Here is a 23,297-nt window from a genome sequence, read left to right as displayed (position 1 = left end):
CAGTGTGGGGAAAGGTGCTGAGCTAAGTACCTTTGGAGATGAGTGGATTCTATAAGACTAAAGGCAAAAAGAGCCATACATAAGCATTGTAGACTGGTTAATCAGGTGTTTTACAAGGGCATGGAGGTTAACAATTCTGAAACTACTACACACGTGTACCAAAACTGAGGAAGTAAATAAATGGATAACAGACAATGGGAGCTAAGTCTCTCTATTAGAGTGGGAGGTGACAGACAAGCAAGGAGCAGAGGCTAGAATGATCCATGTTATAACGGATTAGAGTTGGGAGACATTGAATTCATGTTTAGTTTAATGTAGATAGAGATGGTTACACATATACATATTTTTAGACATGTGTTTATGCACAGGTTATTATAAACACATATTTCCTTGATTTACCAGCTGAGAGGGCCTAGGAGCAATCACACTCCATTAACAATGAGCACAACATTGTAACTCATTTTATGCAAAAATTTAAACACACGCATGTACATGCACACAAATATTTGTAAGGCTGCATCCTAAAGTGTGATTATCTTAAGTTCGCAGCGGTGTGTAGGGTTGTAGCTAACGGGGTACACGTAGGTACAGACTTCTTTCCCTCTTCTTTTCTCTTATTTGAATACTTTATAATGAGCATGTATTTGCGATATTTGTGAGTTACGTATGATTTAAAATAAACTTTTTGTATATATTTTATCTTTTCTGCTACCAAGCCTTCCTTAATCAATTATTTTCTTTAACTCCTGTAACATCAAATATTTTTTTCCAGTGTATCCTCTGCTAAGCACGTAGACAGGAATAAGTTTCTCCCGGGTTAAAAAGAAAAACGAGCAAACAAAACAAAACAAAAAGCCACCTTATGCCTATTAGTTACTCCAGATCTCTTTTTTCTTTTGCTGCCAAACTACTTGAAAGCATTGTCTACCCGAGTTAGTTCTGCTTTCCTGTCTATTTTTCGCACTGTCAGTTCTCTGCAGACTACCTTTTGTTTTTACCACTCTACTCAAGCTGATGTTAGGACAGCCACCCTGAGGGAAGCGGCGTAGCGGGGAGGCCGGAGCTCTGGGCAGATGTGGGCTCTGCAGCTGGGAGTTTGCATATTCTGCTTGACTTTCCTACTCTGTCTCCTTAGTCTAGTCCTAAAATAAGGAATAGGACTGTATCTGTCTTGGTATCTCTCAGCATAGGGCCTGAGACATAATATAGTTAGATAAATAGTGATCAGGAGATCTCGGTGTGCGGCCCGGCGCCGTCCCAGCGGTGCAAGTTCTCACTCAACCTGCAGCAGCGGGGGAGCCGCCCGCGTCCTCCCGCCCCAGCAAGCCGACGAGCAGAACGTGACTGATTCTGTTTCTTAAACTTTCCGAGAAACTGTATACCTCAGTGTTCCATCACTGTCTGAAGGTCGGAGGACCCCAGCGCTGTGCGGGCAGCACCGGAGCCGAGGAGAAGGAGCTGCCCCACCCCGACCCCTGGGCCCTGCCGTCCCTGCCCGCCCAGCGCCACCGGGGATGGATGGCGGGAGCACGACGCCAGGGGGCGGCAGGACCAGGAGGGAAGGGGCAGCGGCCGCAGCACAGCGCGGGGAGCTCTCCAACCTCCACTTGGATCCACTGACATCACGTATGATTTCCATCCCGGTCACTGTCACGGTCACGGCGTTTTCCCTGCCCCGCCCTCCCAACTGTCTTCCCAGCGCAGACCTTCCACGTGGCATACCTGCTCTCTTTGGATATGAACTTTTCCGTGGTGAGACACTGCACACAGACATATATGAAGAAAGAATGTACGGTCAGTTCCTATGGTTTCTGTAGGTCACCCTCATCTTGTAAATTGTCCACAAAGGAGATCACAGCCGTGAGGAGGAGGGGCCGAGCCCTTTGGGGCCAGAGGGAGGAAGTGGCCTCCTTTGCCCCCGGAGCCTTATAGGTGGGTAGGTGCTGCTGTGGCCGCCACCCCGGGAGGCTAGCCCTGCCCCGAGGCCTGGACCCCGGCGGCATCTCAGCTTGGCTTCAGCTGGAAGTCATGTCACGCATGCTCTGTGTCGGAATCCACTTTTCGTGCCGTTGGTGTCTGTAAATCCTGGATGGGTTACTTTGGCAAATTATTGCTTTGGGTCTTTGTAAATTAAATTTCTTTTCTCTAAGGATAAAGTGAATAAAAAAGAATCTCCCAGGGCTTCCCTGGTGGCGCAGTGGTTGAGAGTCCGCCTGCCAGTGCAGGGGACACGGGTTCGTGCCCCGGTCCGGGAAGATCCCACATGCCGCGGAGCGGCTGGGCCCGTGAGCCGTGGCCGCTGAGCCTGCATGTCCGGAGCCTGTGATCCGCAGCGGGAAAGGCCACAACGGTGAGAGGCCCGCGTACCGCAAAAAAAAAAAAAAAAAAAAAAAGAATGTCCCAGCTCCCAGTGATGGTGGGAAGCTGTCCCAGGCAGCGTTGGGCTCATGGTGAGGACCCTGGTGTACTGGCACCACTGTCAAGGTCAGCTGGGCCCTGTCCCGCCTGCCTCAGGGACTTTGGGTTAAGAATTAGGAAAAGTGAAGACCAAACAACACCCGCTCAATGACGCTGACGATTCGGAGCACAAAACAGGAGCTTTGTGGCTTAGGAAGCTTATGTCGTTGTTAAACCACAAGACAGTCGTGAACTAAAAGAAAGCAGGAAGAGAGGCCTGGTCACTGCCCTGACACCCAGGCGTGTCCCCGCACAGTCCTCCTTGTCTCTGAGGTGCCCACACGCAGTGGTAGCCCAGCCGCAGACCCCACGGGGCGCCCCGGTCACTCTCGTGGTCACTGCCCTCCTGCCTTCCTGCACCCCTGTCACCCAGCCCTTCAGCACACAGATGCCCCGTGTCCAAGAGGCGTCACACGGGCACACCTTCAGGCCCCTCTTGGAGCGCCTGTTAGGTCACAGAGAAGTGGCCCCAGAAGGTTCTGCCAGGTTGACACTCGGCCAAGTGCAGCTCTCTCCTGCCTGTTTCTTCTAGGAAAGGGGACGTTGGTCTTTCTTCCTCCACTGCAGAAGCTCCACATGTGTTTGCTCTATGACAGTTGGCTCGGGCCTGGAGGCATGGCTGGGTGACTTGGGCCTGCGTCTTTTTGCCCCCTGCCAACCAACCAGGTGTATCTTCAGCGGACTGGGAGGCCGTAGCTGGTTTAACTCTGCACATCTCTATCTTCAGAGGCTGATTGTGACCACCAGTAAGCTCTTAGGGAGAGTCCTGGGTACCTGTGCAAGGCTGCTGAACACAGGTGGGGCAGGAAGCAGTCACCCAGCCCCTGGATTCTATCGTCAGGCTATTACTACCGTTAGGAAACAAAATCCCGTGGACAGAAAAGAAATTTGGCTTTAAAGTAACACAAATTTTAATCAGGTTCTTGACAAATCTTTCGCCCGCACACCTCCACCCCACCCAGAAGTCTTACCAACATTTGTACCATTCCTGGGCCCTCAGGGGCAGCTCCGTGTCCCTGAGCCGGTGGGGTCGGCGGCCGTGGATGGTGTACAGTAAAGCAAGTCACACAAATTTAAAAAAAAAATCTGTAGAAAACAGGAAATGGATTCTTCAGTCTTTGACTTCTAATGGTAGTAATACTCTTTTAACTCTTCACGCTGCTGCTAGAGTCTGTATACGCAACCTGAGTGTTTGCTGGAAAACTAAGAAAATTGGGATCATGTAAATTGCTTTCCGATCTATTTTTTCCACCCTGATGTGAATCATACTTCTGTAAACAATCATGTTCATTAATAGATTCTTTTTCTTACTTCAAAAACTGTAAAACTACCTGCTCTAATATATAACATCGCAGAATTTTGCTCTTAGGTTTATTATAGAATTTCTCCATCCTGACATGTTTATCGTACATGGAATTTCTACCAGACTGTCACAGTCTTTCCTGTTGTCTGTATAAGCATTAATCAGTAGACAGGGACCTTCTTGGAGCAAAACACATACATTATTCATAATTATATCAGCTAGGTTCCAGCATCCCACAGAGGTAAGGATTCTATACCTTGTATGAAATTGTCAGGACTTCATAAAACCATACAATCATTTATTCACTTGGCATTCTATTCGGGAATGATTAATATTTATCAAATACTATTAAATCCAAGGCACAATACAAAGCATAAACCTACAGTCTTATATGAAGCATTTGAGGATATATGTGTTTCAGAATTTCGACTCTTAAAAATTCTTTTTAGATTTTAGAATGATAATGTGATGAACACACCATTTTAAAGCCATACCTATTCAAGCTTTGGACAGCACCACGTTTGAACACCTATCATTTCAAGTCAGGTTTTGCCATCAAATAAATTTAAATTAGATCAGGTTTTGGTGCCAAATCAAATACAATATAAAAAATCTGGTTTTAACCGTTTTATTTTAAATTTCAGAATTAGATACCATCAAACATATTGTGAGGCAAAGAATGATGACTAGGACTCTTTTTTTGAAAGACCTTAACATTTTATATGGGAGATAAAATAAGTTTTTAATAGGAAGCAGGAGATAGTTCATGTTGATTAAGGGTCACCAATTAAGCAAGGGAAGGAGAAACAATAGAATCAATATCTACTAGGAAAGAGGTATGAACAGGTTTCAGATAATGATGAGAGAGGGAAGGGATAGGCATTTTAGGGAGTGGGAGGAAGCATGAGGAAATACAGAAGTGGGAAAAGAAAAGAAATAACTTCAGAAAAGGTATGGGTCCCAGAGTTCTGGGAGTGTAGATCGTGGAAAGGGGTTGAGTGGTGGTAAATATAGCTGGAACAATGCATCAGGGTTACATTATAGGGGGCTTATGTTTTGCTCCTACCTTTTTTGTCTTTCTATAGCCTCTTTCAGGGCAGTTAAATCCACTGTCAGTTATGCTAGCATGTATCTATTAACATTTCCCAGATCACTAATTCTAGACAGATCATTCCTAGGAATGATCTTTTCCAGCTGCTTCCTGGACCTATCCACCTGTGCATCCTGTAGACATCTTAAAGCTAATTTGTTTAAAACCTCATTCATTCATTCATTAAACAATGTTATTAGCCAGTGCCCTAGACATTGGAGGTTCAATGGTGAAAGTCATATCCCTGACAGTACTTATTGACTCATAGGGAAGGAGACATTATCCAAGTAATTGCACGGAGGGAGAAAAACTACAAACTGGAGGATGCCCTGAAGGAAGGAAAAAATGCCCTTCTGAAAGGGTGTGTACGAACAAGTTACTCTGCTCTCAGAGAGGCTGGTGCTCACTGAGGAAGTAATCTCTGAGCTAAGATAGGAGGTTGAAGAGGACAGGAAGACTCTCAGTTGCGGTGAAGCACTGCAAAGCATCTGTGAGAGCCAGTGTGGCTGGAACACACAGAGCGAGGTGGAGAAGGTTACGGACCAGATGAGAACTGACCACATAGGAGATTATGAGCTACTTTAAGGACTTGAGTCTTTATTATTTGAGCAGTGCAAAACCAGGGAGAGGATTTCAGCATGACCAGATTCTGTGTGTGTGTGTGTGTGTGTGTGTGTGTGTGTGTGTGTCTTCTAAACTGCATTTAAGTTGGCTATGTGTACGTTTAAGCGTATTTGATCCCCTGGGTTGGCTGTTAGTTGTTTAAAACTTTGCTAAAGAACACACCTATGAAACGTCCATAAAACGTAAATATATAGCGCAATAAATTTGTATAATGTAAGCAACAAGGATCCGCCACTTATATGGTGAAATCAAACATTGCCAATTCTCCAGAAGCTCTTTGTACCTCTATTCCAATCACAACTCCCTTCTTCCCACTGAAAGGATACTGAGTACAATGTATGAAGTTTCATAGTAATTATTCTTCTATTATTTTATAGACTTACCATCTAAATATGAATCCCTAACCATTAGTTTCCTGTTTTATGTTTATATAAATGGAATCATAAAGCATATGTGTAAGCATTTGTGTATGACTTCACTCACTGTAAATTTTGTTTTTCCAATTTGTTCATTTTAAATGAATATATGTAGTTCATTCATTTGGGGGACTATATAGGATTCTTTGTATGCAATGATTTATTTACCTATTGTCTTGATGGTAGACAATTTCAATGTTTCTCTCCTGCTGATTACAGGTAATGCTATTGAGAGCATTTTTGAATATCCTGGAACACATACACATGACATTTCCCTAGGAAAAAATACTCAGAGGTATATGCCATCCTACATAACAATATATGCAAACCTGCATACATGTAATAGTAATGTAATGTTATATACTATTATATCTGTTTTCCTATATTCTGTTTTTCACTATTTTGTCTTTCTGCATCATTATAAATTATTCCTTCTTCTCTATCTTCCAGTTAATTAATTTTCTCTTCTGTATCTTATTGAGTTCTTAATTTAGGTTACTGTTTTGGTCATTGCATTGCTCCAAAATTTCTATTAGTCTCTTTTTTAAAATTAAAAAAATAGACCTGCCTGACAGATTTTTTAAATGAGCAGTCTGTATCAGCACTATCTAATACAATTGTCTACTATGATAGAAATATCCTATAAATCAGTATTGTGCTATAAAATATCAACCAACCACCTTATAGCCATTGATATGTTGAAATGTAGCTAATGAAGCTGAAGAATTGAACTTTTTGTTAATTTGAATTGTTTAAAATTTTAAGTTAAATAGCCACACATTTCTAGTAACTTCCATATTAGACAACAAAGGTCTATATATTATGATTCTATAATTATTCTACTTTCACCATCCACTTACACTTTTAAAATAAAAACTTAACATGCTCCATTTGAAAAACTTGAAAAAAAACAATTATAATCAATTAAGCAAGATTCACTTATCAACATTCATATTTTATCTTATATATATACACATATATATGTATATTTGTGTCTGAGATTGTCTGTGTATGTTTACAAATACACACACATATGTGTAATATACAGAAGATAAATTTTTGCAACATCATTATAGGTACTTTTATAGCCTTCCCTGTTCACCTAACATTTATCAAAGAATTCTGTTATTAAGTAGTCTCTAAAATAATTGTCTATAACGATTATGTAAGACGTCCTCTTTTGTTTCTGTCTAGATTTAAATATTCTCCTATTGCTAAATATTTAGACTTTTTACAATATTATGCTATTATTGCTCACAGGATTATGAATAGCCTGTGAACCTAAAATATGGACTTTAAATCTAGTTGATTTCTTAGGATTACTGAAATTAAGGTGGGATTGCTAGAATAGAGTACCCGTTGACTAAGTGTGTTTGTCATATATTAAATTGATTTCCAGAAAAGTTGTACCAATTTGTTTCCATTGGAGAAACATAAGAATACAGCCTCTTCTTATGGATCTATGCTTTGTCATCTGACTTGAGTTTTTACCACCCAGCATAAACTCTCTAAGGACATAAAGCATATCCTCAGTTTGATATGCAGGATTTTTCTCAATTCTATTTATATTTGAACTCTCTGAGGATTTAAGGCTTAAGCTACTCTGTCCCTTTTGAAACTTTCTCTTGTATTTGCCTCCTTAACACTGTGTTATTGTGAGTTTGTTCTATTTCTCCTCTCCCTCTTCCTGTTGCCTTTCTTTCTTGTCTCTACATGTGGCATTTGCCATAGTTCTGGTCTTTAATATCGTTGTTCCATAACCTCTCATGAAGTCCCCTCCCTGTCCCTTATTCAGCTCTCCCATCTTCAAACCTAACTCTTAAATCTATATTTCCAGGCTGTCATGTCTTCAGAGATCAAGTATGCCTGTCCCTACTGTCGCCCATCATGTCTAGGATCTGCGTTTTAACACTACCCCTGCCCCCACCCACCCTAACTCAACTCCCTGTATGTTCTGCTTTTCCCTTTATGTAAGTAATCTCATTGTTACTTGGGTTCAAAAAAACCTCACTTTTTTTTTTTTCTTATCTCCTTTGTCTCACATATTCAGTCCGTCATCAATGAATGATTGAATTCATTGATGACGGACTGAATATGTGAGACAAAGGAGATAAGAAAAAAAAAAAGTGAGGTTTTTTTGCAGTTTCAATCAAATCATGTCTAACCTTCCATTACTGCCGCTTACATGCTAAAACGGGCCCTTATTACCATGGCAATTTACTCTTAAACAATGCTCCAGCTTTTAGACTTTCCTGTTATTAATCTAGTCTTCACAATGCTTCTAAATTCATCTATTTAACTTATCACTTGGCGGGTACGGCTCTCTTCATCAGAAGCTTTCAATGCCTCCCTGTTGTCCTCTAAGTAACCCCCAGTTTCATAGTTTGTCATGTATCCAGCCAGCCAGCCATTCAAAATTTGAGTGCCTGCATACGGTTTATGTGTAGAGCAGTGACATTCAGCTACTGGAGATACTAGGCCCTTGCGTGAAGAGGTCTGGAAGTGCCTGGGAGTTGACCTCCCCTGAGGCTTCCACTAGCATATGACTGAGAAATGCAGCTGTAAGGAAGCCCCAGATCCATTGCCTGGATTTTAGCAGCTCTGAGGCTTAGATTACATACCAAAGTTTCCCCATAGCATCAGGCTGCAGCCTACCCTCTGTGGGCCTTTTTCCTGGGGTTCCATCCTTACCTGGCCTCCTCTTGTTCCTTACCCAGCTTTACCTACCAGCTACCCTGGAAGTATTTCCTTAATAAATGACTTGCATTTGAATTCTCCTCTGCTGTTCCTAGGGTCTGCTTCTTAAACAAACAAACAAACAAACAAACAAACAAAACCTTGTTAAGACACTTTTATTCAAACCAGAGACATAATCACTACTGCAAATGAGCTTACACCAAGTAGAAAAACAGGTGTGTGAACCAACTCTTTCAACTTTAATATGATATCTACTATAATAATGGTGGTATCAAACTCCAGTGAGATAGAAGAGAAGAAATACCTACCCCAGATGAGAGAATTCAAACTGGGATGTCTGCAACCTTAAAGTAACATCTGACCTGAACTTAAGAAGTAAGACTTTTTACTTACAGGAAGGAAGAGAGAAGCAGGAAGGAAGCAAAGAGAAACTCTTCATAGGGAATAACATGGGCAAAGCTACTACGATATGAAAGCATGAAAATTTTCAGGAAATACAAATAACTCAAATTATTTATTATTATCAAAGGACAAAGGGAGGGACAGAGGTTTGGTTCTGGCAGGTGAGTAACACGGAAGAATTCTGCACTCAAAACATTCATTAAGTGACATAGAAGGACTTCATCTGTTTTATCTTTTGAAGATGGCAAACAAATGAAGAAACCAGACCAGTGATGCCATCAGATTTAGAGTTTTAACTATTACTCTGGAGGCATCACGGAGGGCTGGGAGAGTGAAGGTTTGATAGTTGCATTAGGCTTAATTCAGGAAAAAGATAATCAGAAATTAAATGTGGTGGGTAAGAAAGGTTTAGGAAGGAGATAATAAGAAATATTAGAAGGAAGGACTGGCAATAGTTGGTAACTTATTAGGTCTGGGGATAGAGATAGAAGATTCTAGGCTTTGGACCCATCTCAATGACCAAATCCATTGGACATTTTTTAGTCTTCATCTTACTTAATCTGATAGCAGCATTTCCCTTCCTTCTGAAGTTCTCGTTTAATTGTTTTGATAGATTTTCTATATTCTCCAAATTCTCTTCATCTATTATTAATTCACTTTTTAAATAAGGTAGGTAGTTAAAACTGGAATTATAATGTACAGACTACTTACTAAAGAACTGCTTAAATGAATGCCTCAAAGGATTTAAAATAACCAGAGTTTATGTGAAAAAACTGCCCAAACTCACTTGTAACCAAAGAAATGTCAACTAAAAATAATAATATCAGATCAGCAAAAATTTTAAGTGTAAAATATCCAGTTTTGGCAAATATAAAGAAGAAAACATGTTAATGCATTACTGGTGATAGTGTAACATGTACAAAGTTTTGGAGAACAATTAAATAATAATTGTTACTTAATTTTAATTTTATTTATTAAACTTATTTAATAATCTTATTTTATCTCCCATATTAAAATTAAAATGCTCATTTCCTTTGATCCAGCAATGGCACTGCTAATAATTTAAAATAAAAGTCAATCTAGATAAATATATGAAGATGCTTATTACAGTATATTTGTAATAGCAAACATCTTAACTTATTTTAAAGTCTATTAATAGAAACTAATTAAATATAAAATGGTCATTCTAGAGAATATTATGCAAATATTATAAAGAAGTATTGATATGAAAATGGCCCATAAATATTTTGTTGCAAAAGAATAGTGAAATGAGTTTGTAGCATGTGGCCTTGTACTCACATAGTGAGAATATACATGCATTAAAAATTTCTAAAAGGATGCACTCAAAAGTGCTAACACTCTTTGCAGCCAGTTAAGCCGACTGTGCTCTTTTCCCCATGGGGGCCCGGTGCGCAAGGGCTGCAAAGAGCAGCCTCCTGGGCAGTGTATGCAGCCTGTTGCCTGTATGGGTTGTCCTAAGGGACCTTGGAGACAGCCCTTTCCAGTGGACATTAATGACTGGCATGCTGTCCCCAATCTAGGCTCCAGACAGGTGTGCGTGGTGCCTTTGGAAAGCCCCAGGGCACAGTGGCCAGGGTCCACATTGGCCAGGTCATAATGTCCATCCGCACCAAGCTGCAGAACAAGGAGCATGTGATTGAGGCCCTCCGCAGGGCCAAGTTCAAGTTCCCTGGCCGCCAGAAGATCCACATCTCCAAGAAGTGGGGATTTACTAAGTTTAATGCAGATGAATTTGAAAACATGGTGGCAGAAAAGCGGCTCATCCCAGATGGCTGTGGGGTCAAGTACATCCCTAATCGTGGCCCCCTGGACAAATGGCAGGCCCTGCACTCGTGAGAGCCTTGGCGCTGTCCCCTCCCTACCCATGCCCACCAATAAACCCTACTTCCTTGTCAAAAAAAAAAAAAAGTGCTAACACAGTTTACCACTGGGGCTTGCAGATGCTGTATATTCACAATTGCCATATTTTTTCCCCCATTACCAGCAGTAATTTGGCCTTAAAATAAATGAAAAGAAAGGAACAATAATGGGATAATGAGGAGGAACAGCTTAGTTTCTTACATGTGTGTGAACAGAGGGGATGGGAGATAAAAATTCTATGTAATTCTGTTGGAATTAAATACAATTAAATAAAATAAAATCCTCACATTAACACCTTAAAATAGGAGGTGCATTTACATATAGGAAGATAGAGGCTCCTTACATACTCCATGCCTAACGAAGGACTAGAATTCAGATCTCCTGACCCTTTCCCTGGTGCTCTCTCCATTATCTTAAGCAATAGAGTATCTACAACAAGAAAATCAAATCAACTGAGATGCAAATGTTCTCAGCCATTATTTCTGCCTTCTCTGAATATAAGGGATTGATTTTGAGTTCTTAAATAAGCCAGAAATTTTGGAGAGTTGGCTGTGGGACCCTAAAGTTTTGATGTATACTGCTCAGAATATCTCAATTCAATACATCCCTCTAAAAGGATGCTTTCTAAAGCACTGAGAAATATGGCTCGTCTATGTCCCTAATTTAATACAAGAGAAATTTTGAATTGGAGGCAAATAAACTATGCAGTAGCACTGTAAAGCTTGGTAAGGAAAAGTATGCCAAACAGCTTACCCATTCCACAGATAAGCTGACATATCTCCAATAATTTTCCTCCTAAGCACAGTATAAGTGAAATATTAGCACGTACGATCTGGGGCAGCACCAACTGATTAGTTTGTTGCTATAAATTATAAATGCCTAATCTTATAAAATTTCAAATATCACTCTGGAAAATGAGAAGCCATCACTAAAATGTGAGTGAAATGACTATTATGTGCTTCCTTTAGTTAGAATTGCCTTATATTGAAGAAAATAAATGATTTACTATCCAAGAAAACTTTTTAATTACTTTCCCCATCTACTTGTAGGAAATTACAAATAAATTTTGTTACTTTAGGAAAACAGATGGATTTGCTGTATGCAACTTTCAGTACGTTAGCAATGAATTCCATCCTAGTCTTGTTCAGGATCCTTCCTCCAATGCTTCATTCAAATTACCACTGATTTTTACTAGGTATTGAAATGGATACCTAGCAGTTTTACCCATTATATTTGCCAAATTCAATATTACTAATTTAATAAACTGGGAGAGATAAAATGGAAACAAAAATTGGTGAATATTTAAAGATAAAATCTGGCAATATGTCAATGTTTCTGTTTCCTTCTATAATATAATAAATTATAATTCTTCTAATTGAAAAATACTATCAATAATGAAAATCCTATATTACATATAACCAACATTTTTGTACATGCATCAGTTCTTGCACACATTCTGATTCCAGTTTAGTAAATTGATGTGTAAATATATTTTGTAAGACAGATGGTCTTATAAGAAGATTAACTTGAAGTTGAGGTAGACTAGTGAAGTAAAATGTCCATTTCCTGTGCTGGAGAACACTTTCATTGAAATTTGAAGTGTAGATATTAGTCTCAGGATTTAAATTTTATCTTTAGGTGTTTGGACTAAAATCTCTACATATATAGAGGAATTACATGTATTCTGTAATTTCCCAGTAACATACATGCTTCTGGAATGCAGGATTTAACAAGGAGACTAGTGTGATTTGATGGTTAATCACAAATATTTGACAGAGGAGCTGGTTTATGGGCCTTATATTTTCCTCCTCTGCTTCAAGAAAAGATCTCATCTGTCACTCCTTAATATTAAATTCAATTGAGTTCTTAAATAGGGAAAAAGCCTGCCCTGTACTACGTGCCTCTCAACATTAATGGTGGCATTAGGCTTAATTTTCAGTAGATGAGAATATAAGTTTATATATGTAGTCATAAAAAGATATTTTGTCCCCAAATTTGCCTGACATCTGTTGAAAGAAAGTACATTTCTGATCTAGTTTTTCAGAGCTTTCTGGGATTTAGTGAACAGAGATATATTAATATGTGTGTACATGTGTGTGAGCGTCTGTGCTTGTAAAAAGGCCACAGCTAGTATTTCCAAACTGGACGTATTTAAAAAGAGGGAATAGATGCATTCTAGAGTGGAATAGGAGTTAGGGGACAGATAATGCAGAGAAGTCTTGGAAAATAAAAATGTAGAAAAGAGGCCATGGTTGGAACCAGAAACACATGATTTTTTACTAAAGAGAAGATACAGAGACACAAAGAGATACAAAAAATAGACAGAAAGAGAAAAAGCAAGCAGTAAAGATGGCACCATAGAGAATGAAAGATGAGAGTTTTTCCTCTTTGCCTTCATGGGTAATAAAGGTTATGAAATTGAGGATTTCCACTTAAGAGAGAATAGCCCATAGCAAAGGACATACTTTCATCTATGAGCTGCGAGCAGTCTGTGAAGATTAGAGAGGATGGCTGTAATCGATGCCTGGGGTAGACCCTTGCCATTGAGCCATGCCGATAAGGTGAATAAGTATTTATTTTATTTTGGGACATGTTTGACTTTGATTGCATCTAAAGTATATATATTTTTTATATATATTTTATGTATATATAAAATGCAGATAATTCTGAATCATGATTTACCTGTGGATTGAGATATAGCCCAACGATGCTTTACCTAAAAGTAGATAAATTCATAAGTTGCTCTAAAAGTTCTGTAAATATGGCGGGCGTACTTCCTAGAAGTTTCAAATGAGCAAAAAGTATCCAGAAATACAATCAATCAGGAGTAATTTCTATGTTCCTATGAATGCTAGACACACTGAAGAAATATTTAAAATTTTGTTTAGAACTATAAATGGTCTTTGCTTTCAAACTTTAAAATGTGTTTCCTTTAAACTTCATTTTCTACAAATTTGTTTCTATTACACATTTGCTACGAATTTCCTGCAAATTTGTTCATTTGTAGGCATTTGTGAATATATGCATGTGTGTGATTGCACATAATTTTTAATGAACTAGTTAAATAATTTAAACCTTTCTAATATTAATATATTTCGTTATGGGAAAATTTCAGGATTCCTTTTATTCTCAGTAGTAACTATTGTCATGATAGAAGTTCTGATACTATGAAAATTCGCTGGGAATTTTGACAAAATAAATCATCCTAAGGCAATGAAAACATATTTTCTTGCTCCTGTTTCATCGTACTTGGGTATAACAGAAATGGTGAGACTCAAAGATCCAGGTATCTAAACTGCGGAGGGCAGAGAGAGTAGCAACAATCTGCATTTTCAGGCTAAGTTTAGGCAGTTTAGAAGCCAAACCTTGTCAGCATTCCTTTAGAATTGCAATACCACAGCCAGCAAGAGCATGTTTCAGTCTTTCCACAGCTGTGTGTCGTTTTAAGAGATTGCATAGTTAATGCTAAAATTGCCTCTGACTGCTCTGCTCGGTAAGGTTTTTGATTCTTGCTTGGCTGAAGTCCCGATTTTGATTTTTGTTGTTTGTTTCTTTTCATGGCAAAGTAATATTTAGCTCAACAATGTTTTATTTGACATTAAGAGAAAATATATTTGTTTGAGAAATAAGCCTGAATTCGTTTTTGGTCTGCAGCAAAACTTTCACCTTATATATTTGGCTTTTAAACATTTTGTTCTCATGAAAATAATGATTATGTAGGCCTCATTCAAACTATAATTATAGAAATAGATTTTGAATCAATTAAAATATTTTAATGAATTTGATTTGAAATGTTTAAAACATGAAAACAGTAGTGGTTATAAATCAATAACTGCTTATACTGTATATAAAACCATTTGTAAATTTGTAGAACATTTATAGCACATTTGATTTTAATTTCCAGATAATACTCTGAATAATATTCTACTCCCATAATAATAATACCACTATAATTGGAATAGAAAAACAAAATATATCAAATGATGGCTCTCTATATATAATGGTCAGTAATTAATGCCCTGCCTTTAATTATACCAAAGATTACTTACAGTATTGTACTTCTGTGTAAGTGCAAGGGTACCGCTTTTGTAACCAACAGCTAAGCTGCCTATCCTATGTTCTCCCGAGGACAGCTCAGCCTTAAGGATCTAATTCATGGTCACTTCCCATTCCGTTTTTGTTTTTACTTCAAAGCTATGGATCTCATTCACGTTTTGTTTCCTGAGACTACCCTCCTCTCTCTACTCAAAGACCACCCAGACATGACTGCCGCCATTCCTTGATCTCCATACCTTAAACACACACTGCATATTCATAGGCACTTGGGCACACATGAATGTACACACAGCTTTCACAGACATGCGACAAGGGGAACTGTGTTGCTACATTTTCATGACTCTTGCCCGTAGGTCGGGCACACATTTCCTGTGCCTCACAGGTTTGGAGCATATCAGGCAGACTTGGGAGGTCCTTTCAACATCTGGAAACTTGGAATCACGCTAGACACCTTGCTCCCTTCATTTCCACTCCTTAGGTGTCCCAGGTTGTAAACAGCAGTTGAATCCATCTCCTTCTTTTCATTTTTCCTTTTGCCACTGAGCCTTTGTCCATTAAACCTTCCTCTCTCCCTGCTTTGTGATAATCTGCTCCAGTATCCTTGGCCTGCTCTCATTCCTCAGAGAGAGTAGACCCTTCCCAACTCAGAATTTTGTACAAGGTGTCCTGCCCAGAAGCCCTCTCTACTCCACCCCACTTCATGTCCCTGTATATTCAAGTCATGATGTTAGTCTGGAAGTCGCTTCCTCTGGGATAATGTTCCTGAAACACAGACAAGAAACCTGGTTGTTTGCCAACACATACCCTACGTTTTTCTTACATAACATTTATTTACACTAATAATTTTTGCTTAAATAATTTTTAATGTTTCAATCCTTTCCCCTTAACATGTAAACTCCAGAAGATCAGAGCCTTGTTCACAACTGATCTCCAGCACCCAGCTAGTCCTTGGTACATGATTGGCACTCACCGAATTTAGATTTTATAAAGAAATGAATTAATAGGTGCTGTACATATGTGTAGGCAGCCATGTGGAATATAAGTGGTGATCATTTTTGGAGACAGTAAACCAAAGTGAGAGTTGCCAGAATCAAGGAAATGGAGCTAAACTGGGAGCCAGAAAGCTAATCGATATGGATGTCAAGACAACGTGGCTGGGTAAACACTGGGTACACAGAGCAGTGATCAACACGAGGAAGCCAAGGGCTGGGGAGGTCTACTGGAAACTCATAAGCAGATTCCAGGAATGATTGGTTGTCCCCAAATATTATTTTTATTCATGGTCTAGAGGTCTGTCTTGGTTGGGGACAAGAGTGCAAAAGTATTTTCTCTAAATATCTCACCGACTTATGTTTCAAACGATAGAGGACCCATTTCTCAGTGATGTTCAGTTATTTTTTTTTCTTTCTGCTAAATCCTTTCTGTGTCTCCATTTAGATTGCTTTCTCATTCTTTCTTTCTAAGCTTGAACTAATGATGCAAAGATGGTCAACCCTATGTAGGTATGTGACTAAGATTATAGAGAGGCTAGTTGACAAAACTGGACCACAGAAAGTTACAAAAAGAATTTGCCCAGCATTCAAGGCAAAAAAAAAAAATCAGCTTGCCCTCCCAGGTATCCAGAGCCACCTCTACTGTGTATCTACTAGCCCTCAGCTTTTTCTTTTTTTCTAAGGATAAGTTTTTACCTTTTCAAATACCTCGCACTGTTCTCCCTCTCCACATATACGATGCTTTCATCTAGTCCATCTGGCAGTGCTGTAGCGGGAACGTGACTACTTGTTACAGCAAAAAGGCTGCTCCTTGGTCTGATCTGCATTTTCCAGGTAACCTTCTAGGCAGCCTATGATCCATCAGTTTGCCCCTCAGTAAACCTCAGCAAAAGAACACCCATAAGCATAGCACAGGGGCGTTCTAAAGTTTGACCAGTATTTTAGAGTGTTGCAGATCCTAAGATAAAAGCAGTCAGGGAGCTGAAAAAATAGCATTATTTATTTAACAGACTCACTCAGGTCTTCCCTAGTCACTACATTCTATCTTATACATGTAACATAAAAATCTCCATGAAAGCAGAACTGAGTCCTCAGTGGGAACATTCAGAAATAAACAAGCTTGAGAGGAAAGCCTTGTAACCCATGCTTTTCACCCTTCTCCTGTGTCACCTAAGATAGTGACCAGATCCGAGTAGGTGCTCGACAATGGGACATGCTAAAATAATCCTTAAAAGTGTATATAATTCAAACAAATGTCCATAACTCTCTCGGGAGGCACTTTGGATGACAATGAAACCAACTGTCTTTTACTTTAGAATTTGTGAGTGTTAATCATTTTACCTTTCCAGCTTTTATTCTCCATGGTCAGTCATTTTATACTGTCTCCTCTGTTTGAGCCTCTACCTTACCTTTCCTTTTATTGAAAAATCATTATACAGGCAAAATGTAAAAATATATTTATTTAGCCATTAGTAAATAGCTACTAAGTCTTACCATTAGTCCTAGCTACTAAAATATATAAAAGCAAAGCATATGTATTTATATATGTTTATGTGTATATGCATTGTACATAGATATAGACAACTATATCTGCATATGTGTGTATCTATATCTATATCTAAATCTATATATAGATAAGGAGATACATATCTCCTACTCTATAATTTATGATTGTTATAGCAAGGAATAGACAGCTCGACTAAAAGTGTTTTAACCAACAATGAAAATGTCTCATTTTACAAAATAGAGAAATAGAGAAATCCAGAGATTGCAAACATTTAAGGATAATTGATTCTGTGGCCCAACAGTGCTATCAAATGCTTAGGTTATTACTATTATCCTCAGTGTCAACTGATTTTTTTCATCAACTAGAAATAACATACTAGCTTCCATCTTTCATAGTCTCAGGAAAAATATTTAAAAAGCTTGAAGAGAAGGTGTTCCTTTCAGTGTTAAGAGTGAGATAAACCTCCTTCAAGAACCCCCGTCATATGTCTCCTCGCATCAAAGTTATATTCTATGGCAGGATTAGCTCAGTGAATTTATGTCCCACCCTGGATCTGTAGAGGAGCCTAGTCTCCTCTCTAGACCATGGCTACCTGCCATAAAAACAAAGTTGGGTTTCAGCTAATAGAAGAAAAGTAGAAACTGGCAGGTAGGCAATAAAGAGGATGTGACATTTGTCTCAAGGGATTATTAAAGAGACACCTAAATAAAGGGATCTGTATTAATCAAGATACAGTCAGGAAAACTGAAACCATGGTAGGTATTTCAAGCAGGAAATTGGCCACCAGATGTTCAAAGGCTGAAATATCAAGGAAGAGATGCTAAAATAGTCCATAAATTAATAACTTCAGGAAGCAGCTGCCACACCAGAGCTGGGGGAACAAAAAGGAAGAGGTGGGGTTGCCAGGATATAGCAAGGAAGGGGCCTCGTAACAACTGGTACCAGTTACTCTACAGGTGAAGCCATGTAATTGGTGCTCAGACCACCAGGGGGCACTGTGAGTTGGTGCAGGCACCTATAAAGAGGACACAGAATGGCTTGGTGCTCGGTGTGTCAAAAGAAGCTGGAGGCTGAAGTTGTGGTTGTCTTTTGTTGCCTTGAGAAGCTGACGTGAAGTATAAGCAGAAAAGTCATCCCTTCTGCCTTCGTCCTGCCTTCCGTTCTCCCTCTTGTGTTTCCCGCCAAGAGAAAGTCAGCTGGCAGGGGAGTCGGAGAAATGTTTGCAAGCTTGACAGCACAGAATACAGGATGGTGGACTTGGGGCTCAGAGAGATAGTAGGTGATGCAATAGCACAGTATCTTGAAATTTTGAAAATTTTGAAATAGCAGCGCATATATACTTTTAATTATATAAGTAAAGTTCTTGCATTTTAGTACATGATGGTGCCTCTACCTGGAATGCTTTTTTCTAGCTAACACTATATTCTTTACATCTCAGCATAAGAGCAGAAGATGTTTTAAATGCTTTCCTGACCTTCCTTAACACCTACTGAGAGAATTATTTAGGGAAAGTGGCTTAGTCATCTTGAGCATCTGTTGTCTCATCTTGAGCATCTGTTGTCCCATCTATAAAATGGGATAATGATGTATCTACCTCAGAGGTTTGTTTTGAAGATGGAATAAGCTTAAACGATAATCTCTTTGATTTAGTCACATGTAAAATGCTTAATTGATCATTGTTAAATATTAGTATTAGTTCTATGACTCCCCCAATTCTAATTTACCAAAAAATAAATAGAAAATTTGTCCTAGTCAATAACTTTTCAAGTCAGTCACCTTATACAAAGTTATCGTTATGTAGACAGTTATCATTCTGCTTTAAATTACTCACTTGCGTATTTATGACTGTCACTACCTAGTGTTCCTTGAGGATATGACAAATTTTTTTAGCACAGTGCCTCGCACATAGTAGAAACTACAATCAATGAAAATTTGAAAAAGTTTGAAAATTCAAATAAATGATGGTGAATATATGATGTATATATGTATGACTACACACACGTATCTTATTTACATTTATAAAAAAGGAGAGGAAGGGCACCTTCATGTAGGTCACTTTGCTATTTTCTATGGAAGCTGTAGTCTTCATATTGTATAAATGAAATATACATATAAAGATAAGTCTACAAAGTATAAACACTAAGGCTCCAGGAGTTCTTGATCAGGAGCTATTATGATTAGCTACTGTGATCAATGATATCAAATGGGAAAAATTCATATAAATAACAAAAAGAGACTGGGGAGATTATTACAAGTGGGCTCTTTGGCATGGAGGGCATTATGCTGAGCAAAATAAGTCAGACAGAGAAAGACAAATACTGTATGATACCACTTATGTGGAATCTAAAAAAATACAACAAACTAGTGAATATAACAAAAAAAGAAACAGACTCACAGATATAGAGAACAAACTAGTGGTTACCAGCGTGGGGAGATGCGGTATAGAGCTTGGGGAGTGGGAGGTACAAACTATTGGGTGTAAGATAAGTTACAAGGATGTATTGTACAAGACAGGGAACATAGCCAATATTTTGTAATAACTGTAAATGTAAAGTAACCTTTAAAAATTTTATAAAAATAAAATTTAAAAAAATTAAAAAACAAAAGTAGTATCTATGAGACAGCAAATATGGGGGTTAAGTTTTTCCAAATTGGTTAGGGTAAGTTTAAAAGGGTTGTGCTTTATCCTGTAGGTAATCAAGAGTGACATAAGTAAATAGTATTTGAGGATAAATAATCTGTTCCATGTGCAGGCCAGACAAAACAATGAAGACTTTGAAGGCAGAGAGAACTTAAGGAGAAAAATGATCTCAAAGTGCTAAGAGGCTGAATTAAATTCATTGTAAAGTCATTGCCATGGAATTGCCAAGGACAGGGCCATTGACTGGATGACCCAAGCAGTGGGTGAGGACAACTCAGTGAGAAAATCTGACAATCAGGACTTCCTTGGCGGTCCAGTGGTTAAGACTCCATGCTCTCAATGCAGGGGGCACAGGTTCTATCCCAGATTGGGAAACTAAGATCCTGCATGCCGCACAGTGTGGGGAAAAAAAAAAATCTGACAATCCACCCTTAGCAGAGAGAAGGAAGTCAGCACTAGTTATTCATAAGTTTAGGATTTCCGGGGTTTTTTTTTTCCTTCTAAGATAGCTTAATTTGTCCCTAAATTTAGTTCTGTCTCTCCCAACCTCATTTTGTTAATCTCTACAGTCTTGCCCCAGAAAAGCCTTCAGAAATGTATATATTAATTTCTCTTCATAAGCATGCAAAACTTTAGCAGAGTTTTTAAAGACAGTGTTACATTTGAAATGAGAAAAACTGAATATATCAAGGCCTTTCTGTTGCTTTGCAAGCTGGTGGTTCAATGAATTCCTTCTTTTTTCCCTCATTTAAAGCTTCTGTTTCCTTATTTATTTTCATTTTGGATGATCTGTACATTGGTGTAAGTGAGGTGTTAAAGTCCCCCACTATTATTGTGTTAGTGTCGATTTCCTCTTTTATAGCTGTTAGCAGTTGCCTTATGTATTGAGGTGCTCCTATGTTGGGTGCATATATATTTGTAACTGTTATATCTTATTCTTGGATTGATCCTTTGATCATTATGTAGTGTCCTTCCTTGTCTCTTGTAACATTCTTTATTTTAAAGTCTATTTTATTTGATATGAGTATAGCTACTCCAGTTTTCTTTTGATTTCCATTTGCATGGAATATCTTTTTCCATCTCCTCACTTTCAGTCTGTGTGTGTCCCTAGGTCTGAAGTGGGTCTCCTGTAGACAGCATATAGATGGGTCTTGTTTTTGTATCCATTCAGCAAGCCTGTGTCTTTTGGTTGGAGCATTTAATCCATTCAGGATTAAGGTAATTATTGATATGTATGTTCCTATGACCATTTTCTTAATTGTTTTGTGTTTGTTTTTGTAGGTTCTTTTCTTCTCTTGTGTTTCCCAGTTAGAGAAGTTCCTTTAGCATTTGTTGTAGAGCTGGTTTGGTGGTGCTGAATTCTCTTAGCTTTTGTTTGTCTGTAAAGCTTTTGATTTCTCCATCGAATCTGAATGAGATCCTTGCCAGGTAGAGTAATCTTGGTTGTAGGTTTCATCACTTTAAGTATATCATACCACTCCCTTCTGGCTTGTAGAGTTTCTGCTGAGAAGTCAGCTGTTAACCTTACAGGAGTTCCCTTGTATGTTATTTTTCGTTTTTCCCTTGCTGCTTTCAATAATTTTTCTTTGTCTTTAACTTTTGCCAATTTGATTACTATGTGTCTCGGCGTGTTTCTCCTTGGGTTTATCCTGTATGGGACTCACTGCACTTTCTGGACTTGGGTGGCTATTTCCTTTCCCATGTTAGGGAAGTTTTCGACTATAATCTTTTCAAATATTTTCTCTGGACCTTTCTCTCTCTCTTCTCCTTCTGGGACCCCTATAATGCGAATGTTGTTGCGTTTAATGTTGTTCCAGAGGTCGCTTAGGCTGTCTTCATTTCTTTTCATTCTTTTTTCTTTATTCTGTTCTGCAGCAGTGATTTCCACCATTCTGTCTTCCAGGTCACTTATCCGGTCTTCTACCTCAGTTATTCTGCTATTGATTCCTTCTAGTGTAGTTTTCATTTCAGTTATTGTATTGTTCATCTCTGTTTGTTTGTTCTTTATTTCTTCTAGGTTTTTGTTAAACATTTCTTGCATCTTCTCGATCTTTGCCTCCATTCTTTTTCCGAGGTCCTGGATCATCTTCACTATCATTATTCTGAATTCTTTTTCTGGAAGGTTACCTATCTCTACTTCATTTAGTTGTTTTTCTGGGGTTTTATCTTGTTCCTTCATCTGGTACATACCCCTCTGCCTTTTCATCTTGTCTCTCTTTCTGTGAATGTGTTTTTTGTTCCACAGGCTGCAGGATTGTAGTTCTTCTTGCTTCTGCTCCCATGAATTACTTTCAATGGTGCTCTTTTCATATATTTTAGTGCTTCTCTGTGTTTACATTTTGAGGAACCAACAGAAAAACCTGATAGAATAAATGGCAACTTGAAAAGTTTTATCTTAATAAATTCTGTTATTATTCTACAGTAGATAAAATAATACTCTAAGATAATGAGAAAATAACATCTTCATCTAAAATTAGAACCTAAAGACACACTATTGACCTTATGTTAAGATATTTTATAGCATAAAACTCTCAGAGAATGGGCATTAAGAATAACTCCACAAACCTAGCAATTTTAAGTACTTTTCAGGGGAGCTCCCTTGTGATCCAGGGGTTAGGACTCCTCGTTTTCACTGCCGAGAGCCAGGGTTCAATTCATGGTCAGGGAACTAAAAAAAAAAAAAAAAAAAAAAAAAAAAACCCAGGAAACCACTTTGCAGAACAAAGCAGACTATTTATTAAATAAATAAGAGAATTAGGGAAATATTAATAAGACTGGTATTCCAATTTCAAAAAATGATATTTAAATATAGTAATACAGCCATTAATTAAAAATATTTTCATGCTCACATCTGGAAGATGGAACATAAACCATTTAGGTTACCTGTTTAAGGCCCTATTAAAGGAAATGACAAATACTTGCATTGGATTACTAAATACATAGCTTCTACTAGATTGGCTGTATGTTTTGTTTGTTTTTGTGGGTTTTTTGAGGTTTTTTTTTCTTTTTGGTGGATAACTACTTTTCTCCTAGCCTCAGTAAACCCACTGGAAAAGGGTTGACATTCAAACTTGGGGCCTCACATTCAAACTTTCACATATTCTTCTCAGTGGCTTTGTCTATGGCCTATAGTGGGTCTAGTTAGTCAGCAACTTTAGCACTATGAGTCAAAGAAATGCCTTTATCATAGTTTAAATTTTTCCCTGGGGCACTTAGCTGAGTGGCCTTTAG

At 38.5% G+C, this 23,297-nt stretch overlaps 2 protein-coding genes and 1 non-coding gene across 3 annotated transcripts in view; all 3 read left to right on the top strand.

Annotated features, from left to right (window-relative positions):
* GPC5 (glypican 5) overlaps positions 1 to 23,297 on the top strand; it is a 1,376,579-nt gene that overhangs the window by 1,164,501 nt on the left and 188,781 nt on the right. The window lies entirely within an intron of this gene.
* Positions 10,352 to 10,486, top strand: LOC117198028 (small nucleolar RNA SNORA70). Its single transcript, XR_004478945.1, has one exon. It is a non-coding gene; the product is annotated as a small nucleolar RNA SNORA70 (small nucleolar RNA).
* Positions 10,508 to 10,918, top strand: LOC105748754 (60S ribosomal protein L10-like; the record flags this gene model as incomplete). The annotated part of the gene is made up of 1 exon (XM_033412346.2): positions 10,508 to 10,918. A coding segment is annotated over one exon (339 nt), but the record flags the coding sequence as incomplete, so codon positions are not given.

Source organism: Orcinus orca, chromosome 18 (assembly GCF_937001465.1).
Source record: "Orcinus orca chromosome 18, mOrcOrc1.1, whole genome shotgun sequence".
Lineage (NCBI taxonomy): Eukaryota > Metazoa > Chordata > Mammalia > Artiodactyla > Delphinidae > Orcinus > Orcinus orca.
This window is presented reverse-complemented; position numbering and strand designations above follow the sequence as displayed.